Source organism: Peromyscus eremicus, chromosome 2 (assembly GCF_949786415.1).
Source record: "Peromyscus eremicus chromosome 2, PerEre_H2_v1, whole genome shotgun sequence".
In the NCBI taxonomy this organism is placed as follows: domain Eukaryota; kingdom Metazoa; phylum Chordata; class Mammalia; order Rodentia; family Cricetidae; genus Peromyscus; species Peromyscus eremicus.
The window spans coordinates 133,267,318-133,290,435 of record NC_081417.1 but is presented as its reverse complement, the minus strand read 5'-3'; the positions used below and the strand labels follow the sequence as shown (position 1 = coordinate 133,290,435).

The window sequence follows — 23,118 nt, the reverse complement described above, 5'->3', positions numbered from 1 at the left end:
CACACACCGACTGGCCGGACCGCGCGCCCTGCCCCGCCGCGTCGGGCGCGGGTCCCCTCCCCGCGCTCGCCTCTCTCGCTCCCTCCCGATTTGGGAAGGCGGCCGCGGGGCGGGCGGGGGAGGGGCGGGGCGGGGCGGGGGAGGGTGACATGTGAGCGGCGCGCCGGCGGCAGGTGGAAAGGCGAGCGGCATGGAGCGCGTAATAAGAGAGTTGGAGTCGGAAAGAGCCGCCCCAGTCGCCGGGGAAGCGGGCGGTCAGTACGGGCTCCCGCGGCCCCGAAGCTCCGAGCGACCGCCCCCGGCCCCCGCACGGCCCCGGCCCGGCCCCTAGCCCCCGCCGACCGCGTGCGCGCCCAGGGTCGCCTCGCCGGCCCGGGGTTCGAGCCATGCGCCTCTGAGCCGCCCGAGTGCGCCCCCGCCCCGCAACGCCCCGGCCCCCCGCCCGGCGCCGCCCATGGCCGAGGCCCCCCCGCGCCGCCTCGGCCTGGGCCCCCCGCCCGGGGACGCCCCCCGCGCCGAGCTGGTGGCGCTCACGGCCGTGCAGAGCGAACAGGGCGAGGCGGGCGGGGGCGGCTCTCCGCGCCGTCTCGGCCTCCTGGGCAGCCCCCTGCCGCCGGGCGCGCCCCTCCCTGGGCCGGGCTCGGGCTCGGGCTCCGCCTGTGGCCAGCGCTCCTCCGCCGCGCACAAGCGCTACCGCCGCCTGCAGAACTGGGTCTACAACGTGCTGGAGCGGCCCCGCGGCTGGGCCTTCGTCTATCACGTCTTCATGTAAGTTGGGGACCCCGCGCCCCTTCGCGTGCCCCAGCGCTGACCCCGCGTGAGCCGGGCTCCTTGGGGACCGCCGCCCGGCGCTGGCTCCACCTCCTGCCCCCTGCCCCGCGGCAGTCCCTCAGCCCTCCCTCTAGGACCTGAGCCCCCTTTTCGGTCCCCCAGCTTGACCCTAAACCCTGATCTCCCAGCGCTGACCCCTGCTGCCCTCGCGTCTGACCTCTTCTGCCTCTTCTCCTTACTTCCATCCTGATCGCAGAGCCCCGCCGCTCTGTCCCAGCTACTCTTCTCGGCATTCAGCTTCTTGCCCTTCTCTGCTCTACCAAGTCCGAAGCCACTAAAGTGAGGCTCTCCTTTTCTTCACCTCTCCCGCACTGTGTCCCAGACACAGAAGACCCTGGCCCCCACATCTTCCTGCCATCTCCTCTCAGATTCAGTAGCTGTGTCGTGTGCTCCCACCTCGTCCCCTTGGAGATTTCCCTCTTCAGAAACAGGCTGTCCCCAGCTCAGGGCTGGCCTCTGATTGTAGGTGTCTAGGGTCCCTATGGCCCTGACAGGCCCGTGTGCTGTTTCCAACTTTATCTGTGTCTTCATTAGCCTTGCCCTGCACCCTCAACTTCGAAGCAGCGGAGGCAGCAGGCTGCCCTGGCTGCCCTGCCCCGTCTTGTCCTGCCTTGCCCTGCAGGCTGGGCCCAGCTCTCCTGCCCTGCTGGCCGCTGTACTAGGCCTGGCTCTGGGCATGGGGAAAAAGAAAGAAGAGAGGGGTATGTTTGGAAACAATGACGCTGTGGGGCCCCTCCTTCCCTCAGCAGGCTCCTACAACTTTCAAAACACTGACCCCTCTTGGATGTAAAGAGTGAATTTTGGCAGCTCAGAAGGCGGTCTTGGGGGACGGCCTGGCCCAGCCAGGAACATGAGAGGCCCAGGCCATATCGGTTAATGGGCTGGGCCTGGTGCTGGGATGCTTAGGAGTGCCCCGGAGGGACAGTATGCTGCTCTTAAGCATACTGCCAGTCTTAGGGTCTCCTGGGCGGCCCACTTTGTCCACCTGCTGGTCACTTTACAATCTGTCTGTCTGTCCCTCTGCTAGACTTGAGTTTCCCCGTGTGTGTGTGTGTGTGTGTGTGTGTGTGTGTGTGTGTGTGTGTGTTAGCCTGTCTGTTCATCTCTCCACCTGTCTGTCCCACAGCCTTTCTGTTGGTCTGTTTCCATGCTATGTGGGCCTGTCCAGTTATTTATTTGATGCCTGTGTGTGTGTCTGTCATCTGTCTGTCTACCTGTCCACCTTCCTGTCCACCCTTCTACCTGGCTTTTCTCACCTGTGTTTAGCCTGTCTTTCTGCTTGCTCCGCTGGTGTATGCTCACCTGCCTCTGCCCCACGGGAATAGGGGCCACAGAACCTCAGGGGGCGGGGAAGGTGGCACAAAGAAGAACAGAGAAAGGGAACTTTCTATCGATCATAAGCATGTAGAGGTGTCAACCATGACTTGTGCAGAGACCCCTCAGATTAAGATTCTGCAGGATGTAAGGTCAGGCTTTGGGTCCAGGTCAGTGATCAGGAGCAGCCCACATCTCAGTGCGTCCCAATAAGACCTGGATGAACGTCTGTCGGATGTAGAGGACCAGTGGAGTGGTACAGTTCAGTGCTGGTGGGCTAGGGTTCCGGTGCCCACTGAAAGTGAATGCACCAAACTCAAGGTAGAGCTTACTGATAGAGCCCTGGGTGCCACCATCAAAAGAAGAAGAAAAAAGAAGCACTGTGTGTGTGTGTGTGTGTGTGTGTGTGTGTGTGTGTGTGTGTGTAAAGCAGTTGCATGGCGGGCCCCTCATGTGCCCGTGGAGGCTAAGACACGGGACACAGCTGTGCCTTCCAAAGTTTCCTTCCTGAGGTGACTTTTCCAAGGCAGATCTGGCCTTGGAGACATCAGTTGGCTCCAAGCTGGGTTCCTCAGCCTGCAGGCCTGGCCTCTTAGTCCCCAGGACAGTCACTGGAGATGAGGGCAACCTAACCCAGACCAGCCACTACCATGGCTCCTTTGGAGGGGCCTCCCCTTCCTCCCAGGAGCTAAATCTGACGACACCTTTGCCCCACATCCGGCCCTTTCCGGATGCCAGGAATGCCCTGGCTAGAGGCACCTATGCCCTGAGCACTTGTCTCTAGGAGCTCAGTGAGAAGGCATTCCTTGGAGCTCTAGGGGAAGACACATGGTGTGACAGTGTCTGGATGTTTAGGGATCTCAGAGAACTGGCCATGGACCTTGGAGTTCAGGGAGACTGAGACGCCAGGAGCCTGTTGAGTGCTGTGTGACACTGTTAGCTTTGGACTCTCTCTGAGCTTTAGATATGTAGGTCATCAGAGCGAGTAGAGGACCCCCCCTCCAGTTTGGGCTGTCTTCATGGGTGGGCTAATGGGTGGGAAAGAGCCGGGCGAACAGCTAGGGGCTGTCTGCGTGGGAGGAATGGGTGTTAGTGGCAGGGGTCGGGGAAGGAGCCTACACAGAAGCATCTCCTGTCTCTATGGGTTCCGGACATGGAGTTTCTCAGCCTCTAACTGTAGGGTCTTGTGTGTTCTTGTCAAGAATTGCTTGTAGTTGTACTTCTAGCTTAACTCCCACACTCTCCAAGTTGAGGGGGGTTTGTGTTTCCACGCATAGCCTCAGTTAGGGCCTGTTGTCACAGACCCGGGCCAGCATGGGGGGGTTCCCACAGAAGAGCCTCGGAGAGAGGACTTGGAGAGAGGACTTGGGGAGGAGGGGGCTAAGACACCAGCCAGCTAGCCCACCAGGACCAGCACCGCCCCTAGCATCTAGGAGTGTAGTCGGCTTCTCCTGTCCTCAACTGTGCCCCCAGGGAATGAACATTGCCTGTCCTGTTTTCTCCTTGTAAAGACCAGAATGAAGGGTCACTGGACCCTTCTCAGTTCTTTCTGTCTCAAGGCCCTTCGATCTGCCACTTTGCCCTTTCACCCCGTGCCCTGGCCACTGGTGTGTATCCCCACCCTCCCCAGCCCCTGTCCTCATTGCTGAGTCCCTAGGGGCAGACTCCCTCCCTGTGGTACCCTCTCAGTTCACACTAGCACCTTCCGAGTCCCAGACCTGGAAGAGTCTACGACAGAGCGAGCGCCCCTTCCCCCAACCGCACTGTGCTTCCCCAGCCACGGGGACATTCTCACCACTCAACAATCCTTGCTCCCAGCCCCCAGCAAACTTCTCTAAGTGAAGGTTTAAGACTCTGTAAACATCCTCCCTCAGCCTTGTCCCTGGGGTCAGAAACTGTGGGAATGGGGAGGGCAGGGGGTGGTCACACAGCTTCTGGGGCCTGTTCACTCCTAACCCTGGAGTCCCCCAGCCCAACCTCCTACCCCAAGCCTGTGAGACACAACGTGGCCTAGGCTGGATGTCATCCCCACACAGGACACCCAGGCCAGGTCAGTTCTCACGTTCTGACTGCCCCATTCTGCCTCTGAGAAAACCACGGCTCTGGAGACCAAAATCACGTGACAAATCGGTAGCAGATGCAGAGGGCCAGACTTTTAAGTCCACACTCCCTGTCCAGAACCCATTCCCTCTGCTCTCTGAGGCCACCTGATGGGGCCCTTGGAGTTGGAACTGAGATTTCTGACTTTGTGCAGATGCACACCCTTCCCAGCCTGGTGAGGTGGGCCCTGTTATTCTCCCCAGTTGACAGATGAGGGACGTGAAACCCAGGAAAGGCCATGTCATTCACAAGGAGCAGCCTCAACCCAGAACTGTCACCCCTCAACCTCGGCTGGACCAGGCCCCAGACCCCTCCAGAGCAGCGCTTTGTGTCCCTAGCATCCTGCACACCTGCAGCCAGGGGGCAGTGATAAGATTTTATAGACTCAAGTGGAAAGGTCTCAGCTGCTCCCAGGGCAGTCAAGCTCACCACAGCCCACAGACGGCACAGATGCACATGCAGCCTCATCCAGAAGGAACTAATGCCCCACCTTCACACTGGCTTCAGAGACGGACATCCGGACCGGGACAGACCAGGGGTGACTCCCTTCATGCAGTTTCTGCCTTTCCTTTCCTAGGGCTTCAGATTACCCCCTGGTCAGCCTGGGGACTATGTGACTCAGTGGGGCTGGCTTGGGCTCCTCCCATAGGGCCCCCTTTGCCCAACCCTGCATTGTGTGGCTGTGTATACCCAGGCATAGAATGGGACACACTCCCATCCAAGGTCACACTTAGCCTCCAGACAGCACTGCAGAAACCTGATGCTCCAACACCTTCACGCTGTGACTGGGACTGACTTGGAGTGTGTGATCCGTGGCACACACTGTTTTTCCTTTGTGAGGAGTGGGAGAGTGACCATCTTGAATGGCTTCTCCCTTTCGCTTCCCCTGGCACCTGCTGCTCCCCACGCCTTCTGGAGTTCTTCCTCTGGGTTAGGTCACTGTCTGTCTGTCTCACTCCAGTTCCTAGCACATTTCTTCTTCCCATTGACGAGGCTCTGCAGGATGTGATGGCAAGCCCCGCTGCTGAAGAAGCCCACAGCCACACAATGTTGGAGCCAGGCGTGCTTGAGGAGACAGTTATTCTTTGGCTGGTGGCAGCACTTTGAGTGGGTGATTAATTTAAAGTTCTCTGAGCTATCAGAGTTACTGAAGTGGTCCAGGAGCAGGAGGAGAAGGCTCTGGGGCCTGCCCCAAAGGAGCCCTGTGGGAAACTTTCCCCATTCCGGGTCTTCCCAGTGCTAGACCTGGACAGCCCTGCTGTGGAGATGGAGGGTTGGAGGGGAATGGGGGGCTTTTCATGTCCCCAGAGCTAGCCCCACAGGGACATGAGAGTGTGAGCTCAGTCTGGCAGATGGGCTTTGTTTCTGCGGCTGCCCTTAGCTGTTCTGAAAGTTGCTTAGTCTCTGAGCCTCCTCCGGCTCTCCAGTCTGAACAGTGGGAGTCACAGCCGCCTCCTGGGTGGCCAGAGCTGAAGAGGGACAGCAGCCAGTGCCGCACCAGGCATGAGTTCTCTGTCGTCTTCGTCCTTGTGTATATGATGTTCTTACTGTCATCATTCTGTGCCTCCGATGGGAGGTCTGACCGAGGTCCTGGGCTCAGCAGGAGTGTGTGCACTGAGGAGGTAGTATGGGCGGTATTGCCTACATCACTCGTGTGTCTGCTGGGAACCTGAGACGATGTCTTTGTGGCTTTCTGTGGAGCACCCTCCAGGCCCATTTGAGCCTTGCCCCCCATCCCCAGGACGAATCTCCTTATATAGCCCAGGCTAGCCTCAAAATCCTAGGCTCATGTTCTCTTGCCTCAGGCGGAGTCAGTGCCTCTCCCTCCCAGCTTCTTCCTTGCATCATTCAGGCCTCACAGCCACTGTGTCAGGGGACAGTCATCCTCACTTCACACTGAGTAGGGGACGTCACCCAGCTAGTGACTGGAGCCACTAGCCTGAGTCTCTGGACTGCTTATGGATTTGTTTCTTCCTTTGTGTCACGAATGACATCAGCCAGCCCAGTGCTTTGCCAGGCTTGGGGAACCAGAGCCTTGCCTGCAGGGAAGCTGCTTGTCTTTAAGAACACTGGTCTCTAAGCCTCCTGGGGCCCAGAGTTCTCTCTCTCTCTCTCTCTCTCTCTCTCTCTCTCTCTCTCTCTCTCTCTCTCTCTCTCTCTCTCTCTCTCTGTGTGTGTGTGTGTGTGTGTGTGTGTGTTGTCTCTGCCCCAAAGTGCCAAGATTTGGGTGTCATGGTTCATATCTCTCCCTCCCCACCCCCAGCTAACTGACACAGTCAGAGAGGTGCCCAGTAGCAGTGGTCTCTGGAACAAACCCAGGGACCCATCATGGGATGCCCATCCCCATCCCCCTCTAATCCTCAGCCTCGTGTCCTCTTCTGCCAGATGGGCCTAGCAGGAAAGAGGACCCACTTAGTCAGGATTGCAGACACAGAGCTATGCTCATGGAGAGGTGCTGCTAACTTAAGAGCTGGGATGTGAGAGGGGCATCTCATAATATCTTCTGCTGGGGCCCCTCAGAAGACAGGGGAACATTTAGAGGGGTACCTAGGAGGTTGCCAGTCCCCTGGAGGCTCTGTGGGGATGGGAAGAAGGTGTGAACCCCCCAAGACTCTGGGCAGACTGGGCAACTCTGTCCCCAAGGCAGGATCTGTGTGCCCTGGAGCTTGGCACCTGGGGGGTGAAGAGCAGGGAGGGGGGCAGCCCCATTAGACTCATTGGGCTAAGAATCCGTGGGCTGTGCCTGAGGGAGGCAGGCAAAGAGAGCAGAGAACACAGTTATTCTTCTCTCTTCTTCTGTGGAGAATTGGGAATGGATGGTGGTCTGGGGTCTCTGGCCTGGGGGCTGGAGGGAAATCCTCTGACTCCTCACACCTCTGGTCCAGCTTATGGTACAGGAGCGAGCTTGCTGGAGATGATAGAACTTGGTTCTCACAGAAACCAGAGGGAGAGAAGCCAGATAACAAGGAGGACTGCCAGATGAGAGTCTGTGGGATACACTTTCCAAAATGTGGGAAACCCTGTCTAGCAGCGCCGAACGTGATTTATTCTAATCATCCTCATCGGGCAAAGGGACAGCACCCCTCCACAGCATGGAGGACAGACGGTAGATACCTGCTTCCTGTGAGCCCAATTTCAGAAAGGAAATAAGATCAGGACCGGAAGGCTCTGGAGTAAGGGAGGGGGTCTCTACTGCTCTCTCATCCTCCCTTCCTTGCAGCCCCTCCCTGGAGTGTCCAGGTCTCTCTGCCTTTGGGTTTATTTTTTGCTGGGCTTGGCTGTCTCTGGGAGTTGGGGGGGGGGGGGAGAAGAAGGGTAAGAAAGAATGGCTTTGTCAGCATATCCCAGGTGCTGCTCCTCCGGCCCATCTGGGCCCAACCGCCACCCTCTGCAGGAGGGACAGCCCCCACCCAGGTGCAGTCTGGAGCCCCGGGGAGCATCCTCCTTTGGTGGGGCAGGCAGGGCATGCACAGCTTCTCTCTGTAGTCTATCCTGGCTACAGAGCCTCAGAGCAGAGACCTCAGAGCTCCAGAGGCCCCGAACCTTGGGCAGACACATAGATAGCTTCATTTCACAGATGAGGAAATGGAGTCAGGAGACAGGACCTGATGGCCCAGGACACAGCTCAACAGATATTGTCATGGTGTGTGCCATATATCCCCAGGGAATGGAGCAGCCCCTGAATATACATTCACTCATCTCTTCTGCCAGCCTGTTTGAAGGCCATTTAGTAGGAGAGGTGGGATGGGGAGGAAAGGGGGACCCTTGGTCCAGCAGAAGGAGGAGGGAGGGTGCATAACCTAGGAATGGAGGGAGGCTGAGTGAACACATCAGCAGCTCCTTCAGGCTCTCTTTTATTTTTGGGGTGTGTGTGTGTGTGTGCACGCACACACACGTGCGCAAGTACATACAGGGTCTTTGTAACTGGCCTAGGCTGACCCTACTCTCCAGTTCCTCCTCCATCCTCGTCTCAAGTGCTGGGATCACCACATTTGGCACTTTTTTTTTTTTGTTGTTGTTGTTGTTTTTTGTTTTGTTTTGTTTTTTTTGTTTTTCGAAACAGGGTTTCTCTGTGTAGCTTTGCGCCTTTCCTGGAACTCACTTGGTAGCCCAGGCTGGCCTCGAACTCACAGAGATCCGCCTGGCTCTGCCTCCCGAGTGCTGGGATTAAAGGCGTGTGCCACCACCGCCCGGCAGCACTGTTTTTTTGTAGTGGGGCTAGAATGGCTAAAAAGTGGTAGACAAGCATTTGAACCCAGGACAAGACGCCTGGAACCATGTGCTTAGCTGTCTGTCTGCTGTTCTCTACCTTAGCAAGGGTGTGAGTTTAGGGGCCCCTGTTATCCACTTCCTGTCCACCCAGGATGCAGGATACTGGACTCAGGACCTTGTGCTGTGGGGCAAGCACTCTGCCACTAGTATCCTGTCCCGTCCCCCACCCCCACTCCTTGAGGCGGGGAGGGCAGGGATGGCTCATGCCTCATGCCTCTTCCCTCTGCCCCCTCTTCCTGTCCTTGAACTCTGGACTTTTGTCTTGGGCCCTTTCTTCCCCGTTTCATGGTGGGTTCAGAATCCTGCTACATGTTACCTTTTTGAGGACAGTTTCACCTTCAGGGTTTTAGCCCTTAGCTCCCAGATAGTACCCAGACAGTGAACACCTCAAAAAACGGTCTTCCTTCCTGGATCCAGTGGCTTTCACACCTCCAAACCCCAGGAAGTTCTTCCCAGAGACACCCTTTGTGCCTTCTCTTGGAAATGACCCACGATGCGCTGTTAGGTGCTCCTTGGGCTGGTCACTTACTCCTCTCTCACATCCACTGCTGTGATGCTGACTCCTATTCATCCTTCAAAGCCCAGTTGGAACATCATCTCTTCTTGGAAACACTCTCTGCCCACTCTACTTCAGATCTACTGGAGACCCTACAGTGTCCCCGGAGTTTAACTTCCGGCCCCATGCATTCTTGCTTGGTTCTTCCTCGATGGGCTGTAGGCCTGGGTAGGGAGGGGTGAGCACAGTGTGTGGCTCACATTTGGGAATGAGTTACTGTCCATGAATGAGAGAACAATGGCGGCCAGGTTTTAAAGAGGAGAGGGGTTTTGCCCACTAGAGAGAAGTGGAGAACGGACCTCTTGGTTCTCCAAGGGCTAGAAGCTCGCTCCTGCCGTTATCCTGAGTGCAGGGCTCCGTCAGACAGGAATAGCTAGGATGAAGGTTTTGAGGCAGGCTTTCTGGGTCCCTTTGCCACAGGTTCTGCAGGGCCCTTGGTCACTGAGCTATGAAGGGGCCCCTATCCTTTGGTCCACGGGAGCTGTAGGCAGGGCAGATGGGGGAAGGGCCCCGAGATGCTACCTGCGCCACTGCTCTGCAGACACAAGGCTTCCAGTCCCTGTGGCCAGCACGGCTGTTATCCCCATTCTGCTGCCAGAACGTGGAGGCACACCAAGTCATGCAGTTTGTCTGTGGGCAGAGCCAGAATTCAAACCCAACTACGTGACCCTCAAGCACCAAGCAGTTCTCAGATGTATAGGCAGACCCCAGGGTGGTTTTCAGTGGCCAAGGGAAAAACTGAGCACAATAAGGACAGCGTGGTGATTTTTCCATTAAGCTAAATGCAACCCATTTCAAAGACTGCCGTCTTGCCGGGCGGTGGTGGCGCTCACCTTTAATCCCAGCACTTGGGAGGCAGAGCCAGGCGGATCTCTGTGAGTTCGAGGCCAGCCTGGGCTACCAAGTGAGTCCCAGGAAAGGCACAAAGCTACACAGAGAAACCCTGTCTCAAAAAAACAAAACAAAACAAAACAAAAAAAAGACTGCCGTGGTCTGAGATTGTATGCTTTCTCCTGTGAGGTGATAGGGTGGGGATTTTAAAAATTTGCCCTTACTGGGCAAAATAAAAAGTTGACAGCCTTACATAGTCCCTAAAGTGTTTTTGGAAATTTGACCAAAACATAAAATCCCCAAGAGTTGAGGCCCTGTCCTGGCTCCCAGGCAATGGAGGCCAGAAGAGCTGGAAGAGATTAGGGGACAGAGGAGCCCCAGGTCCTGCCCTCAGGCACTGCCCCGGACTGTTTCCCAAGAGTGGACTGAGGGGTTGGACCTTAAACACTGGACCAGTAGTTCCCAGGCTGCGATTGGCTTCTGCTTCTGCGTCCTGTGTAACAGCAACTAGGTCCAACTTTACTGTGGTACTAGCCTCTTTCCACCCCAGGACTGCAGTCTCCTGCCCACCCATCAGGGCGGTCTGCTGATTGATTGAAGTTTGGTGAATTATTCAAGTGTTCTGAAGAACAGGGCAGTATGATGGTTTTCTTTTTTTCTTTATTTTTACATTTATCTATCTATCTATCTATCTATCTATCTATCTATCTATCTATCTATCTATCTATTTTTGGTTTTTCCAGACAGAGTTTCTCTGTGTAGCCCTAGCTGTCCTGGAACTCACTTTGTAGACCAGGGCTAACCTCAAACTCACAGAGACCCACCTGCCTCTGCCTCCCGAGTGCTGGGATTAAAGGCGTGCGCCACCACCGCCTGGCTGGTTTCCTCTTTTTTGTCTTCCCATCACAGGCTCCCACTTCCCTGGAGCCTTGAAGTCCTCATCCATCTCTTGCTGACTCTAGTTTGAGCCTTGAGAGACTGCCATGGAGGAGCAGATTGACCCTGTAAGAACAGGTTAGCCATGCTGGCAGTTCCTTTCTTGGGGAGCCCTGGATCACAGCTCAGAGATGCACCAGGCCGAGGTCCTCAGGGCCCATATTTAGTAACAAGGTCTTCGCCTGATGTGTAACAGGAATTGTGTTAACTGGTTTCCACATAGTCCTTCATGAGTCCCCACCAAGATCCCTATAAGGTAGCCATGTCACTGTGTCCATTGTTTAGAAAGGGAAGCTGCAGTTTGTGGGTTAAGGAGGAGCCCTTGTCACGACAAGAGAAAGTGGCAGGAAGGGGTGAGTGTCTGGAGGATGAGAATGTCCTAGGTTCACTCCAGACAGAGTGTCCGGAGAGTCTAAGTCTGCAGAAACCCTGTGCTATGTCTGGGTAGGAACCCTGTGCATGGCTGCTGCAGGTCAGGCTTGCAATGGGAAGACAAGAGACCCACGTCTGCTGGGCGGCAACCAGCAGCACCTCCCTTCCTGGGGCTCCTCCCCCTGCCCCAGCTCTCAGTAACAGTAAAGATAATAATAGCGAGTGTTTATTGAGTGTTTACCGAAGGCCAGACAGATGTTGCTCTGAGAACTTGCCTCTCAACCGCCCTGTGATTTGAGCCCTGCCATTGGGCCCATTTTCCAGGTGAGGGCTGAGGCCCAAAGACGTTAGCAGGGCCAGGACCCGAACCCTGAGGTCCAGCTTTGAAGACTGTGGCCTCGTGAACCTTCCTCATCCTCACAGTACCTGTTTCTCCAGGAGACTGTCCTAAATAGTACTTCATCCATCAAGTTCAAGATCCTGCTCCCACCCGCCTCTGCAGGGGACTCATTCCTTCCCCTTTGTTCCCCTGCTTTCATTGAGAAAGAGCCACTGGCAGTTTCTGGGACATGGTCCCTAAGCTGTAAGCTGAGGATAGAGCAGTGAATCGGGACCCACACCCTATTTCCTGAGGGACATGGATGGGCCTCTGCACTGGGTGATAAGTGCCCCTGGGATCCTGTGGGATCCCAGCATAGAGTGGTCCAGGGTAGCCCCAAACCAAGCCTTGGCAGGGGAGCCCTCCTGGAGGAGGCAGCTCACACTGCAACAGAAAAGGCCGATGACGACAGGAGCCAGGCAGAGGGTCTGATACAGGCCGGGGTCCAGAGGTGAGACCAGTGTGGCTTTCGCCTAAGAGAGCAGAACATCACAACACAGGGAACTTAACATGGTGTCCAGAGAAGAGGCTGGGACTTAAACTGTGCCTGGTTTGGTGGGGACAGTCCTGGCTGGGCAGCAGCTCCCTGGGGAAGAAGATGGAAGGGGCTGAGTGTGGGTGTAGGTGTGACAGGCAGAATTCTGTTAGAGATGCCTTTCTGCAACTGACCAGGACCCCAGTGGTGGAAGGACTCCGAAAGGGACCCCAGGAGGCCATCCCAATTGGCCTGTTCTTCCTCTGCTCGCCCCCAAGACCCATATCCCAGAGCACCCTTCCACAGCTGCCAATAACTCTGTCTTGGGCCTGGCTGTCCCAGCCTGGCCTGCAGCCCTGGGAACTTTGCCTGTAGGGAAAGCTCCAGGCATGTATGCAAACCCTGCCCTGGGAGAGGCTGCAGAGCTGGGGGTGTGCTCGAAGCAGGAAGAGTGAGAGCGGGTCCAAAGACTGCTTGGAAAGAGCCAAAGGGTTTAGGATTGAGGTCTGTGGGTATCCCCAGAGGAGTGGTCTAGAACAGTCCCGTGAGCACACGCAAAGACTGACTGAGCCAAGTGTGGCATAGTCTGGAGGAAGAGTCAGGGCCTAGCTCCTCTTCCTCCTCCGGCCCTATAACTTAACAGGGCGGTGTCTACCCCCCTACAGTACCCCACTCTGCCATTCTGCTACTAAAGAAACCAGGGCTCCAAACTGGACAAAGACTAAACGGAAATCAGCAGTTGGGCTCAGACCAGAACTGAGGCCCAACGTGAGTTTCAGTTATCCCTGGCAGTGGTAAGCCAGGACCACAGCCTTCCTCCAAAGCCTCCCCACCCTCTGAGCTTCCCATTGTGTTGGGAAGGAGGTCCCTCTCCCATGTGGACTCACCGAGCGCTTTGTGGTCAGCACCTAGCCTATTGTGGGCTTTAATTATTGTGTGTTCAACTAATCTCCCAGAATCTTGATGACAGAAATTCTCATGGTGGTATCTTCGGGAAGGAATGTTCCTACACCATTTCGTCCTCAGGCTGGGAAAGGAGTTTGTAGGAATGTAACTCAACGGTAGAATATTTGCATAGCATGCACAGGGTCCTGTGTTTAAGACTTCAAAAATGAATGTGTGTGTGTGTGTGTGTGTGTGTGTGTGTGTGTGTGTGTGTGTTAGACTGGGCTGACCTGCTGACTGGAACTCACTCATCAACCCCAGCCCAGGCCTGGTGCAGCTGCTGCCCACGGGGAAAGACCTTCCCGCTTGCCTGCCACATCAATGGTCTTTGCCTTGGTCTGTGTGGCTGCCAGTGCATGATCAAGAGGGCACCTGCCAGCCCTCCCCATGATGGGTTTGGCCATCTAATGCTCTCACATGACAGGCATGGGATGAAGTGTGGGCTAGGGAAAGGGATTTGCACTCTCCTAATCTGGGGGCTGCAGCCCTCCCTGTGCCTTGGCCAGGGCCGTGGGAGAGGTTTGTCTCTGCTCTATACCCAGTGGCCCCAGCTAGATGCTGGCACACACCCAGGTTTCTGCTCAAGGCCCTCCCTGCCCTTCTCATGATCCCCACCCTTTCAATCTTTGAGCAGAGTAGGTCTTGGTGGGGGAAGGCTGGAGCACTTGGAGTGGATAGAGATACAGTCCGCAGCATTTGGGGCTGGAGGAGGCCAGAAATGGCAGGGAGGTTTAGGGCCTATGTCAGGCAGATGATCCATCAGTTGGGGTGTAAAGTTGGAGTGTTTGGGGCTAATCCTGGGCCACCCCTTCCTGGAGAAATTTGGCTACAAGTCAGGGAGGCAAATGTGTGGGTTGCCCCCCCCTCGCTGGGCAGTAAACACAGCCGTCGCCTGGGAGATGGGCCCAAACATCCCGGCCCCCCACTGTTATTTATACCAGGGCTCCCTTCCTTCTCTGGAGCCTGGTCCTGGCTCTTCAATCTATCTCTGAGCTGGGCAACCAGAGTTGAAGTCCGAGTCAAGGTCCCAGGAGCAAGCTCACTCACGCCTCACAGACACTGCTGATGGCGACCTGGCGTTTGGGAGGGTCTCAGGTCTTACCCATCAGAAAAGGCTGGCTGGGAGGCAGGAGTGCTGGGACTGTGTGGTGAGTTTGTGCTTGCCTGTTGTTGCCTTGCTGTGGTCTCCCAGTTCTTATATCCTCCTGCCTTCAACAGGTGAGGGGCTAGAGTAGTGCTTTTCAGCCTGTTTGAAGCAGTAGACCCGGTTCTCTGATAAGATCCTGAATGGTGCACACACACACACACACACACACACACACACACACACACACACATATATATATCAGCTCAGAGTGGGGCTAGTTTGGGTGAACTCCAGGGTAAAGGCCTAGTATCCTGTCCATTCTGCCGATGTAGCCCTGCATGGGGACTTGTAACCTGTATGTGCTTCTCTCCCAGATAATCCAGGGGTGTGGGGGTGGGGTGGGGGGAGACGAGGGTCTGCTGATTCCCAGTGAGTACAGGCAGAGCCTGATGAGATAGATACGCTCAGTGGGGGAAGAGAATGGGGCTACACCATGGGCTGCCCGACCCTGCCGTATTCCAGCACAGGACTCAAAAGAATCCCGGAATTGGAATTCAAACTTGGTCGTCCAGATCATTATGAAGGCAGACATGCCAGGAAGAACAGAACACATTTTATTTAACAGCTTGTTAACTTGATTTAAACTTTCAAATATTTAGACTTGCCATATGTGGGTCTCTCTCCATTTGAACTCTTTCTCCGCCCTGCCAGCGTCAGAGGTATGCTCCCGTCCCGTCGGCTCTCCCTCTACCCAGACCTCTCTGCAGCAACTCCAAGACAACTTTCCCCAGAACCCTCAGGCTCCACAAGGCTGGCAAAGTCCCAAGTCACCAAGGTTGAAGCCCTTGGCATCCCCTTGGACCAGCCTGGTGGACAGGAAAGAACTGGGCTGCTTTAGAAAATCAGTGTCAGTGGGGTGGGACAGAGGAGCAGCTGTTGACACAGCACAGACCAGACAGAGAAGACAGAGGGTGACGGAGGGTCCTGAGGGTGCCCAGCCGAGGCAGGCTTGGAATCCTAAGGGTCTCGAGGGGTCCTTTTTCCCAAAGTTGAACAGGGATGCTTGGGAGTGGAGAGGGGGTTCCAAGGATGGCAGAGAGCGTAGAAGTCGCCAAGGTGGAAGTGTGGGGAGCAGATCAGGGCTGAGGGACTGACATGGGACAGGAACACTCACACTGGGTTCCAAACAGACTGGATGTGGGGCCAGGCCTGACTCCTAGGAGGTTGGGAAGAACCAGCTGGAGGGACCAGACTGAGTCCTAGTGGGTAGTGGGGGGCCAGGAGATAGACAATCTTAGTTCTGCCTCCTGAGAACGCATCTCTCTTCTCTGTCTCCCCATCTGTCTCTCCTCCTGTCATGCCACTTGCCCTGGGTTTCTGGGTGGGAGGGAACTCACCCTCACTCCCGGCTCCCTTGACACAGGGGCTGCGGTTGTACAAGAGGCTTTCCCAGGCTCACTGGGCCTGCTCATTCATTCATTGATTCAATCACTCACTCAATAATTATTCACCGGGAACCTCCATCCCACCAAGCTTGTTCTAGGTGTTGGAGAGAGACAGAGAGCAAGATGAAGTTTTTGCATTCACAGAGCTTGCACTACAGGGAAAAGAGGACCAAAAATTCTCTAGAGTGTTCATTGCCTGTGCCTAGGCGCCAGAGAACAGGAAGTCTCTCTATTACCGCTCATACACTGAGCATCAAGGAGATGCCCATGATGCAGGCCTAGCACCACTCCTCTCTGTAGGAGGAGCCCAGGCCTTCTCATTCAGCCAGTCTTTGAGCCCCTTACCAGGACCTTCCTGGTTTCGGGTTCTCCAAGGAGGCCCTGAGACCTTGGTCAGCACCCTTAGTCACGGTGAGAAGAAGAGGGTACCTAGGACTTAGTACTACCGCATCATTCATTGTCAACACAGGTAATAGTTGCTACCTAGAGGTTTCTCTGTGAGCCAGCCTCCTTTATCTGTTCCGCACGCGCTGCTTCTTTTCTCTCCATTTTCCAGATGAGGAAATCCAGTCTTGGCAAGGTGAAATGACTTGCTTGAGGTCACACGTGAAACTCCCTGACACTAGGAGCCTTTAAGGACGGTGCTATGAGGTGCTGCCTGGCACCTGCTGCTCGGGCTGGGCACTCAGCCTGTGAGTGGAAACCTAGCCCTAGCGCGCTCTCCCCTTTCCCCTCTTCGTCCTCACAGGGGCTGGCATTGTCCCGAGTCTGAGCACTGGGTGCTGCGACCCTGGCCAGAGCCGCCCCGGGAGGGCTGCATCAGGCCAAGACTCCGCTGGGTCGCTGCCCTCTGGCCTTCATCGGTGGGCATTTGGTGGCGGGTCGGGGTGTCGAATGCTCTCTCACCGCCCCCTGGCCTCGGTGACGCGGCAGCACCTTCACACTTTCCGCTTGGCCCGCTGCTCGCCTTTCAGGCCGCCGCGTTTTCAATTGTTAATTTGGAAACGGAAAATAAGCCGGCCGGGCGGGGAGGCGGCGGGGAGGTAACCGGAGCCGCAGCGTGCCTGGAGCTTGCAGTGCCAAAGCCCCGCCCCCACAAGCCCCGCCCACCAAAGACCCCGCCCCTTCCACAATGTCTCGCCCCGGGCCAAGATCTGGGGTCCGGTGGCTCGCACCCTAGAGCAGGTGGAGTTCCCTGTGGCAGAAAGCTCTCCTGGGCCAAAGGCTGAGTCGGGGAGGGGTCCCCAGGAGCTCCCCCCAAGCACATCTTCCTCTCCCGAGGAGCCCCGCCTAGTGTCAGCCTCCTGTGTCCCCAGGTGAACCTGAGCCTTGCTCAGGCTTCATCCCAGGAGACCCCTACCTCCAGGCTGCAGCATCTGGGATCATTGATCCCGTTGGACACAGAGAGAAACTGAGTCCTAAAGAGGGACAGATCACGTGCTTTAGGCCCATCAGCCAACACAGAGCTGAATTCAAGCTTGTTCTGGCGGTGATCCTGGCAGGGTCTATCTATCAGCAGAGGACAGGGCATCGGCACCAGAGACCAACAGTTGTCCTTTCCTTCTTAATTTGCACAGCCTTGTGACTAATGAAGTTCAGATTTGGTACTCCTTGATGGAATTCTTCAGTAATGGGAGAGTTCTGAAGGTCCCATCTAGCTTCTGCAAGCAAATAAAATGTAAAAGACCCTCTTCTAGGTGACCCCGGAGTGCTCACTGACTTCCTAGAGAACAAGAAACAGGCAGCTTCAGAGCCTCGCTTCCTGTCCCGGAAGCCAGAGTAGCCAGCTGGACCAGCCACAAATAAGGCCCTTGATACATTTCCTCCTGCAGAGGAGTACGCAAGTACGCCGACACTTGGCCGATGGGTTAGCCGAGTTACCTAGGTTCCCGGCGCTGCTTATGCCCTCTGGTGCCCTCAGTCCTGACACTTCTCAGAGCAGTGAGAGTCTTGCCTTTTAGAGGACTCTGGTCTGCTGGAATAGTAGGCTGGGTAGCCCTCCGTTACCAAGAAGCTGAAGAAACCGAGACAGTGTCTGCAGATACCCTCTACCTTAAGACTCTCCCAACCCTCCTTCCACCTCAGCTATGGAACAGCCCCCCCCCCAACCCCCACACCCTGCTCTCAGCCTGAGCTCACAGGGCTTATTAGCTTCCTTCAGGCTAGTTCTGGCCTTGGGGTTCCTAGGAGGGCACTCAGCTGCCCCGGGTGTGGCCTGTGAGTTTGCATGCTGCTTTGCTTATTCATACCCACAAACTTCGGTCTGGGTGGGGTCCTCAATGGCTGAGTCTGCAGAACTCCCAGGCTGGGCTCTGTCTTGGCACCTGAGCTCCCCAGGGGGCCCTGCCCTCCCCAAAGCTCCTGTTCCACCCTGTCAGCTCTTGCCAGTGCACTCTCAGCTTTGGGAGTACTGAGAACTAAGTGGCTGGGACTAAAATCCCCCCTCCCCGTCAGCACAGACCTGCTGACTCGGAGAATAGAAGCTTCCTTAGAGGTGACCCTGACCCCTGTTAGACTCAAGTAGCTAGGGAACTGGGAAACCCTCACACAGAGTGTCACCTGGGTCACGTGCTGCAGGAAGGGCCAGGACGGGTTCTGTCCTCGACCCTTGGTTTTGGGAAGGGTGGGTGGGGGTAGGGCAACGGCTGAGTCTTACCTCTGCTGACACACAAAAAAAGTTACCCTCAGGGCTGGGAAATTCAGGGCTAGGCCCAGTACTGTGTCTGATCTGTAGGAGCTCAGGTAGGCAGACCTCCTTCTGGGACTCAGTTTCCCCAACTAGAAATGAGAGGATTGGTAGCTTTCTAAGGGATCTTCAGTGCCAAAATTTAGCCCAGATCCAATCACATCTTACCATCTCAACTTCTCCTTGAGCAAATCACAGGAGGCTCCCGTTGGGATTGTACCATTAGCCTCCCAGCCCAGGTGGGGCCAGTGCTCGCTGCTTCTCTCAGTGTGTCCCCAGTTCCCTGGTTCATGTTGCTCCTGCTCACACTTCTGTGTTTCCTGGGAGTGAGGAACCATATCTTCAGCTACCCAGAGACTGGTATCTGCTTCCACCTCCCACCCTCCCTTGCTTCTCCCTCTCCTTCCCTGATGGCCTGGAACACATCCTGCAGGCTCAGGCCTTTTGCCTTGGCTTTACCCTCTGCTCAGATGCCTGCATGGCTCCCTACTTCCTCCACTGTGCTCACACACCACCTTCCCAAGGCTGCTTTCCCGGCCCACTCTCTGTACAATAGCTTCCTCATTCCCACACTGGGGCTCTGTGTCCCTTAATTTTTTCTCCACCATCATCTGATGACTTGAACCTTTAGATGTTTATTATCTCCTACCAAGAACGTAAGCTTGCTAAAGGCAGGGCTTGTGTGACTGTGCTTGGCTCGTGAAGAGTCTTCAGTAAATGATTTCTGAATGAATAGTAAATGGTTACTGAATGAATGAATGAATAAATGAATGAGAGTGAATGAATGAATAAATACTTTGTGGTTCTGGGCTGTGTCATTTCCCCACAATTCCTCCAGCTTCAGGGGGTGTTGAGGTGTGGAGTCAGGAGGGGCCAGTGTGCTGGAGAGGAGGGGCATGCCTTTCTTTTCTCGGGGAACTCACCCAGCATCTATTTGAGTCAGACACGGTATGTGCATGATAAAGAGGATGGACCTCTGGGGCTGTGGGGACGGCTATTTCAACAGAGGTTTTCACTCCACCATGGAAGGCCACGAAGAGATGGGAGTGGGGGAATCTCGGGAGTATGAGGTGTCGTCCACCCAGCCAGCCAGGTTAGAGGCACACACATGCGAAGATGGTGAGGAGCGTGAGCAAAGCCCTGTGTGCTATGGTGGGGGAGCAGAGCCCGCTAACGGAATGGCTTGAGTCAGGCTGCCAGCCGGGGTCTGGAATAAGGTGGCTTGGTGACAGGACCTTCCTTGCTAAGGCACTTGAGCCTGAGTCAAAGGTCAATGGATTCACCTTAAAAAAAAAAAACAAAACAGCAGAGATCTTCGTGCAAGTAAAACCTTGTGTCAAACACAGCTTGTGTCAAAGCAAACTGGGCCACGGAATACACACGCACACACACACACACACACACACACACACACACACACACACACACGGAACTATTTGATGGTGCCAACGGGGAGTTTCTACTGGCCACCTTGCATACCTTCCTCAGATTTAGGCAGCTTGTGTTCCAGCCCTTAGTTCCTCTTCACCTAAAAGGCCTTAGCAGCTAGCTGTTAGAGAAGCGGGGGCCGCCTTGCTAGCCTCAGATAGACCCCGTTTCCTCCTTGTTCCATGTTGTGCGGCTCCTTCACCTGCTGCAGAAGGTGGTCTGGCTGGTACGGCAGACGGAAGCAGAGAGGACAAGCGGAGGTTTGGTGGCTGGTCCAGCTGAGAAAAGAGGAGGCGATTCGTTAAATTATGAGCCCATTTTGCGTTACTATAACAAAACACTCAAAGCTAGGTGCTTCACGTAGGAACGAGCTGTTTTTAGCTCGTAATGCTGGAAGTTCAAGGGAGTGCCAGGAGCATTGATTGGCTCAGGTCTAGCGAAGGCCTCCTGGATGCTAATATCACAGTCTTGGGAGTGAAGGAGATTGGGTGATCCCATGGTAGGACAGGAAGCCTGGAGTTCAAGGAGAACTAATGCCTCTGAGGTCACACTCTCAAGGGTCCAACAACCTCCCACCAGGCTCCTGCCTCACTATTGCCACACTGAGAACCAAGCTCAAGACCCGCAAATCCCTAGGACATAACCACATTCCAAGCATGGCACTCAAGCGCCTTGTCCAGAGACCACCATTCCCCATGCCCTGTGCTCCTGAGGAGCTAGCTCAAGAAAGACTGGCCTAGGAGGTGGAGGGCAGCAAGAAAAGGGGATGTTACAGAGTCCCTGTAGCCAGAAGCACATCTGGGATTCGTGGCCTAGAGCGTGGGAGGTGCGGCCACTCCTGCTCTCTGTGCATCTGGGCTCCTTCCCTCCTTGGCTCATGGCTCCCTCTGGAGAGAGAAGCTGATGGAAGGGTGGATGAGATGGTTCAGTGAGTAGGAGAGTGCTTGCTGCACAGACATGACGACCTGAGTTTGGATCCCCAGTACCCACGGAAAAAAAAAATGGTCAAGGCCCTATGTGCCGGTGACTCAAATGCTGGGCATGGGGGCAGAGGCAGGAGGGTCTCTAGGGGCCTGCTCGCAGCCAACCTAGCTGAAAAATGGTGAGCTCTAGGTTCAGTGAGAGACCCCGTTTCAAGGGATTAAGGTGGAGAGGGACCGAGTAGGACGTTTGAATGTCCTTTGATCTATGCACATGTGGACCTGTGTGGGCACATGTAACATGCACATACCCTCCCACACAAGCACACTAAAAAAAAAAAAAAATCCTGTTGGCTCAGACCAACCTCTGTTGTAAGTACACACACACACACACACACACACACACACACACACACACACCACCCCAGTTTTATTTTTTGGAGACAAGGTCTGACGTACTTCAAACTGGCTTGGGACCAGCTATATAGCTGACACTGGCCTTGAGCTCCCGATGCTCTTTCTCAACCTCCTAAGTGTTGGAATTACAAGTGTGTGCCACCATGTCCAGCTGGTGGACTCTTCTTGGTTCAAATTCCAGCCAGGAGGGGCTGTGGAGTCACCCCCGGGCTTTCCATGAGGTGCCCAGCCGGGCTGAGAGGACTCCAGTAGCTCAGGGGTGGGTCAGCCCACAGCAAGCAATTCCAGTTTCTAATGGAGCCAGCTCAAGGGGTCAAGTTTTTGCAACTTGTCCAGCTAAAGGGAATGCATCTTCTAATTGGTCCTCCAAGAGGAGGCATTTTTTTCATAGTTTGCACTGTGTGCTGGCAGCTGCTGTCCCTCCAGGGACATCCTTAGAGAAAGTGAACTGAGCTGAGGGCTGCCTCTCCCCCCCCCACTGCCCTGCTGGAAAGTCATTAAGGGGAAGGACCCTTAGCCACTATTGGACTGCCTCTCCCTTTTGTGTTAGAGACAGGGAAACTAAGGCTCCTTTAAGACCTCATCCCATCCCTGAGCCCCATTATGGACCTCTGGCCCAGAGATGTAGCCCTGCCAGCAGCAGCCTTGTGTGGGGCCCTGGGTCACGTGTTCTTACTCCCTCAGCCGTATTTAGAATCGCTGGATCAGGGGAAACTCTCCTCCCAGCCCTTGAGGATTCTTGGAAAGAATCACTCTGAGGCCTGCTTAACGCCCCTCCCATCAATACCCCAACCCACAAGATAAAGCAAGTGTTCACCCTCCTTAGAGGACTGTGGGACCCTTTGGGCTTTTCTGCAACCCCCTTGTCAGGATGTGGGTGTCAAGTCTATTGGAGTCCCTTCTCAACATCAGTTCTGGTTTGGGGCTCAAGAAATACCTTTCTGTAGGCAGGTGGAACGGGAGTCATGGCCTCTGCCCTCCAGGAATCTTGGCTGAGTGGTGACACACTGGCACCAGGTTGCCCCCGCCCCTGCCCGCTGAGGGGAACAGAGCAGCCATGCTCAGGGGGCCCTAGTCTGGAGAGCAAAGGAGTCACATACTTCCCAGGCCAGAGGCGAGTATCAGGGATCTGGCTGCTAGGCAGGTCCCAGGCACTGACTGGCAAGGCTCAGGCTGGGGGCGGGACCTTGGAGGGAGGGAAAGAAGGAAGGAGGTTCTGGAGGAAAGAAGGCAGAGGGCCTGCGTCTGGTTTGGTGAGGGAAACATCCCCTAATTCCATCCACATAGGCTGCTTCCTCACTGGATAATCAAACGTGAAGAAACAGAAAAACCAGACCTGGATGGTACAGGTTTTGATACCCATCAGCCATCTCAGGCTCTACTCCTGCAGCTCCTTTCTTAGTTCCTGGGCACCCACACTCATTTCCCTCCTCTGACCCAGCCTGGTCTCCCACTGAACTGTCCCCTGCCTCCCTTCCCCTCACCCTGCCAACCTGGAATCCACCTTGGGCTTACCCCACTCTCTCCAGGTCTTCAGCTTCCTGTTCTCCTGGCTCCTCCCACTCCTCTCTCTTGTGAAAAAGATTCCTGTGTCCATCTTTCTCCAGCTCCTTGACCTTTCTCCTTTGCAGTCCTGGCTCACCCCCACTTATGTGCTCTTACTCCGACTGGGCCTGCTCAGGTCCTTCTCTGCCTGTGAGGCTGTCCAGACCCAGGGACCCAGGGACCCAGGGACCCAGGGACCAACATGTCACCAAGTCCAATAGACATTTTTCAGGATGAACACTGTGGTCCCCCCCCACTTCCTTCTTGCTTCTCTCGGCTTCTGTGCCTCTCTTCCGGCTTCCTTCCCTGGGTCTACTCTTTTGGTCTGGACAGAGGGCTCCTCCCTTCACACTGCTAGATGTCACTGGGTTCTCCTCTAAATTCACATGCTCATTGGATTGTCACAGCTGTCCCCATGTCCAATATCTCCACAACTGTTCTTCTACCCAGCTCTGTCTTCTTACCCAACATGCCTTCTTACCCAACCTGCATCTCCTCTGGGGTCTCCCATTTCCCAGGTGTTACTCAGCACTTTCACCAGCCCAATGCCCTTGCCAAAAACAGAGGGGTCATTCTTCC

General features: G+C 55.4%; 1 protein-coding gene across 1 annotated transcript in view; it reads left to right on the top strand.

Annotated features, from left to right (window-relative positions):
* The first annotated feature begins 454 nt into the window (after window positions 1-454).
* The window catches only part of Kcnq4 (potassium voltage-gated channel subfamily Q member 4), a 50,460-nt gene continuing 27,796 nt past the window's right edge, over window positions 455-23,118 (top strand). The window contains exon 1 of the mRNA XM_059254887.1: window positions 455-768. Within this exon, the coding sequence (XP_059110870.1) occupies window positions 455-768 (314 nt within the window). The remainder of the gene's footprint in view (window positions 769-23,118) is intronic.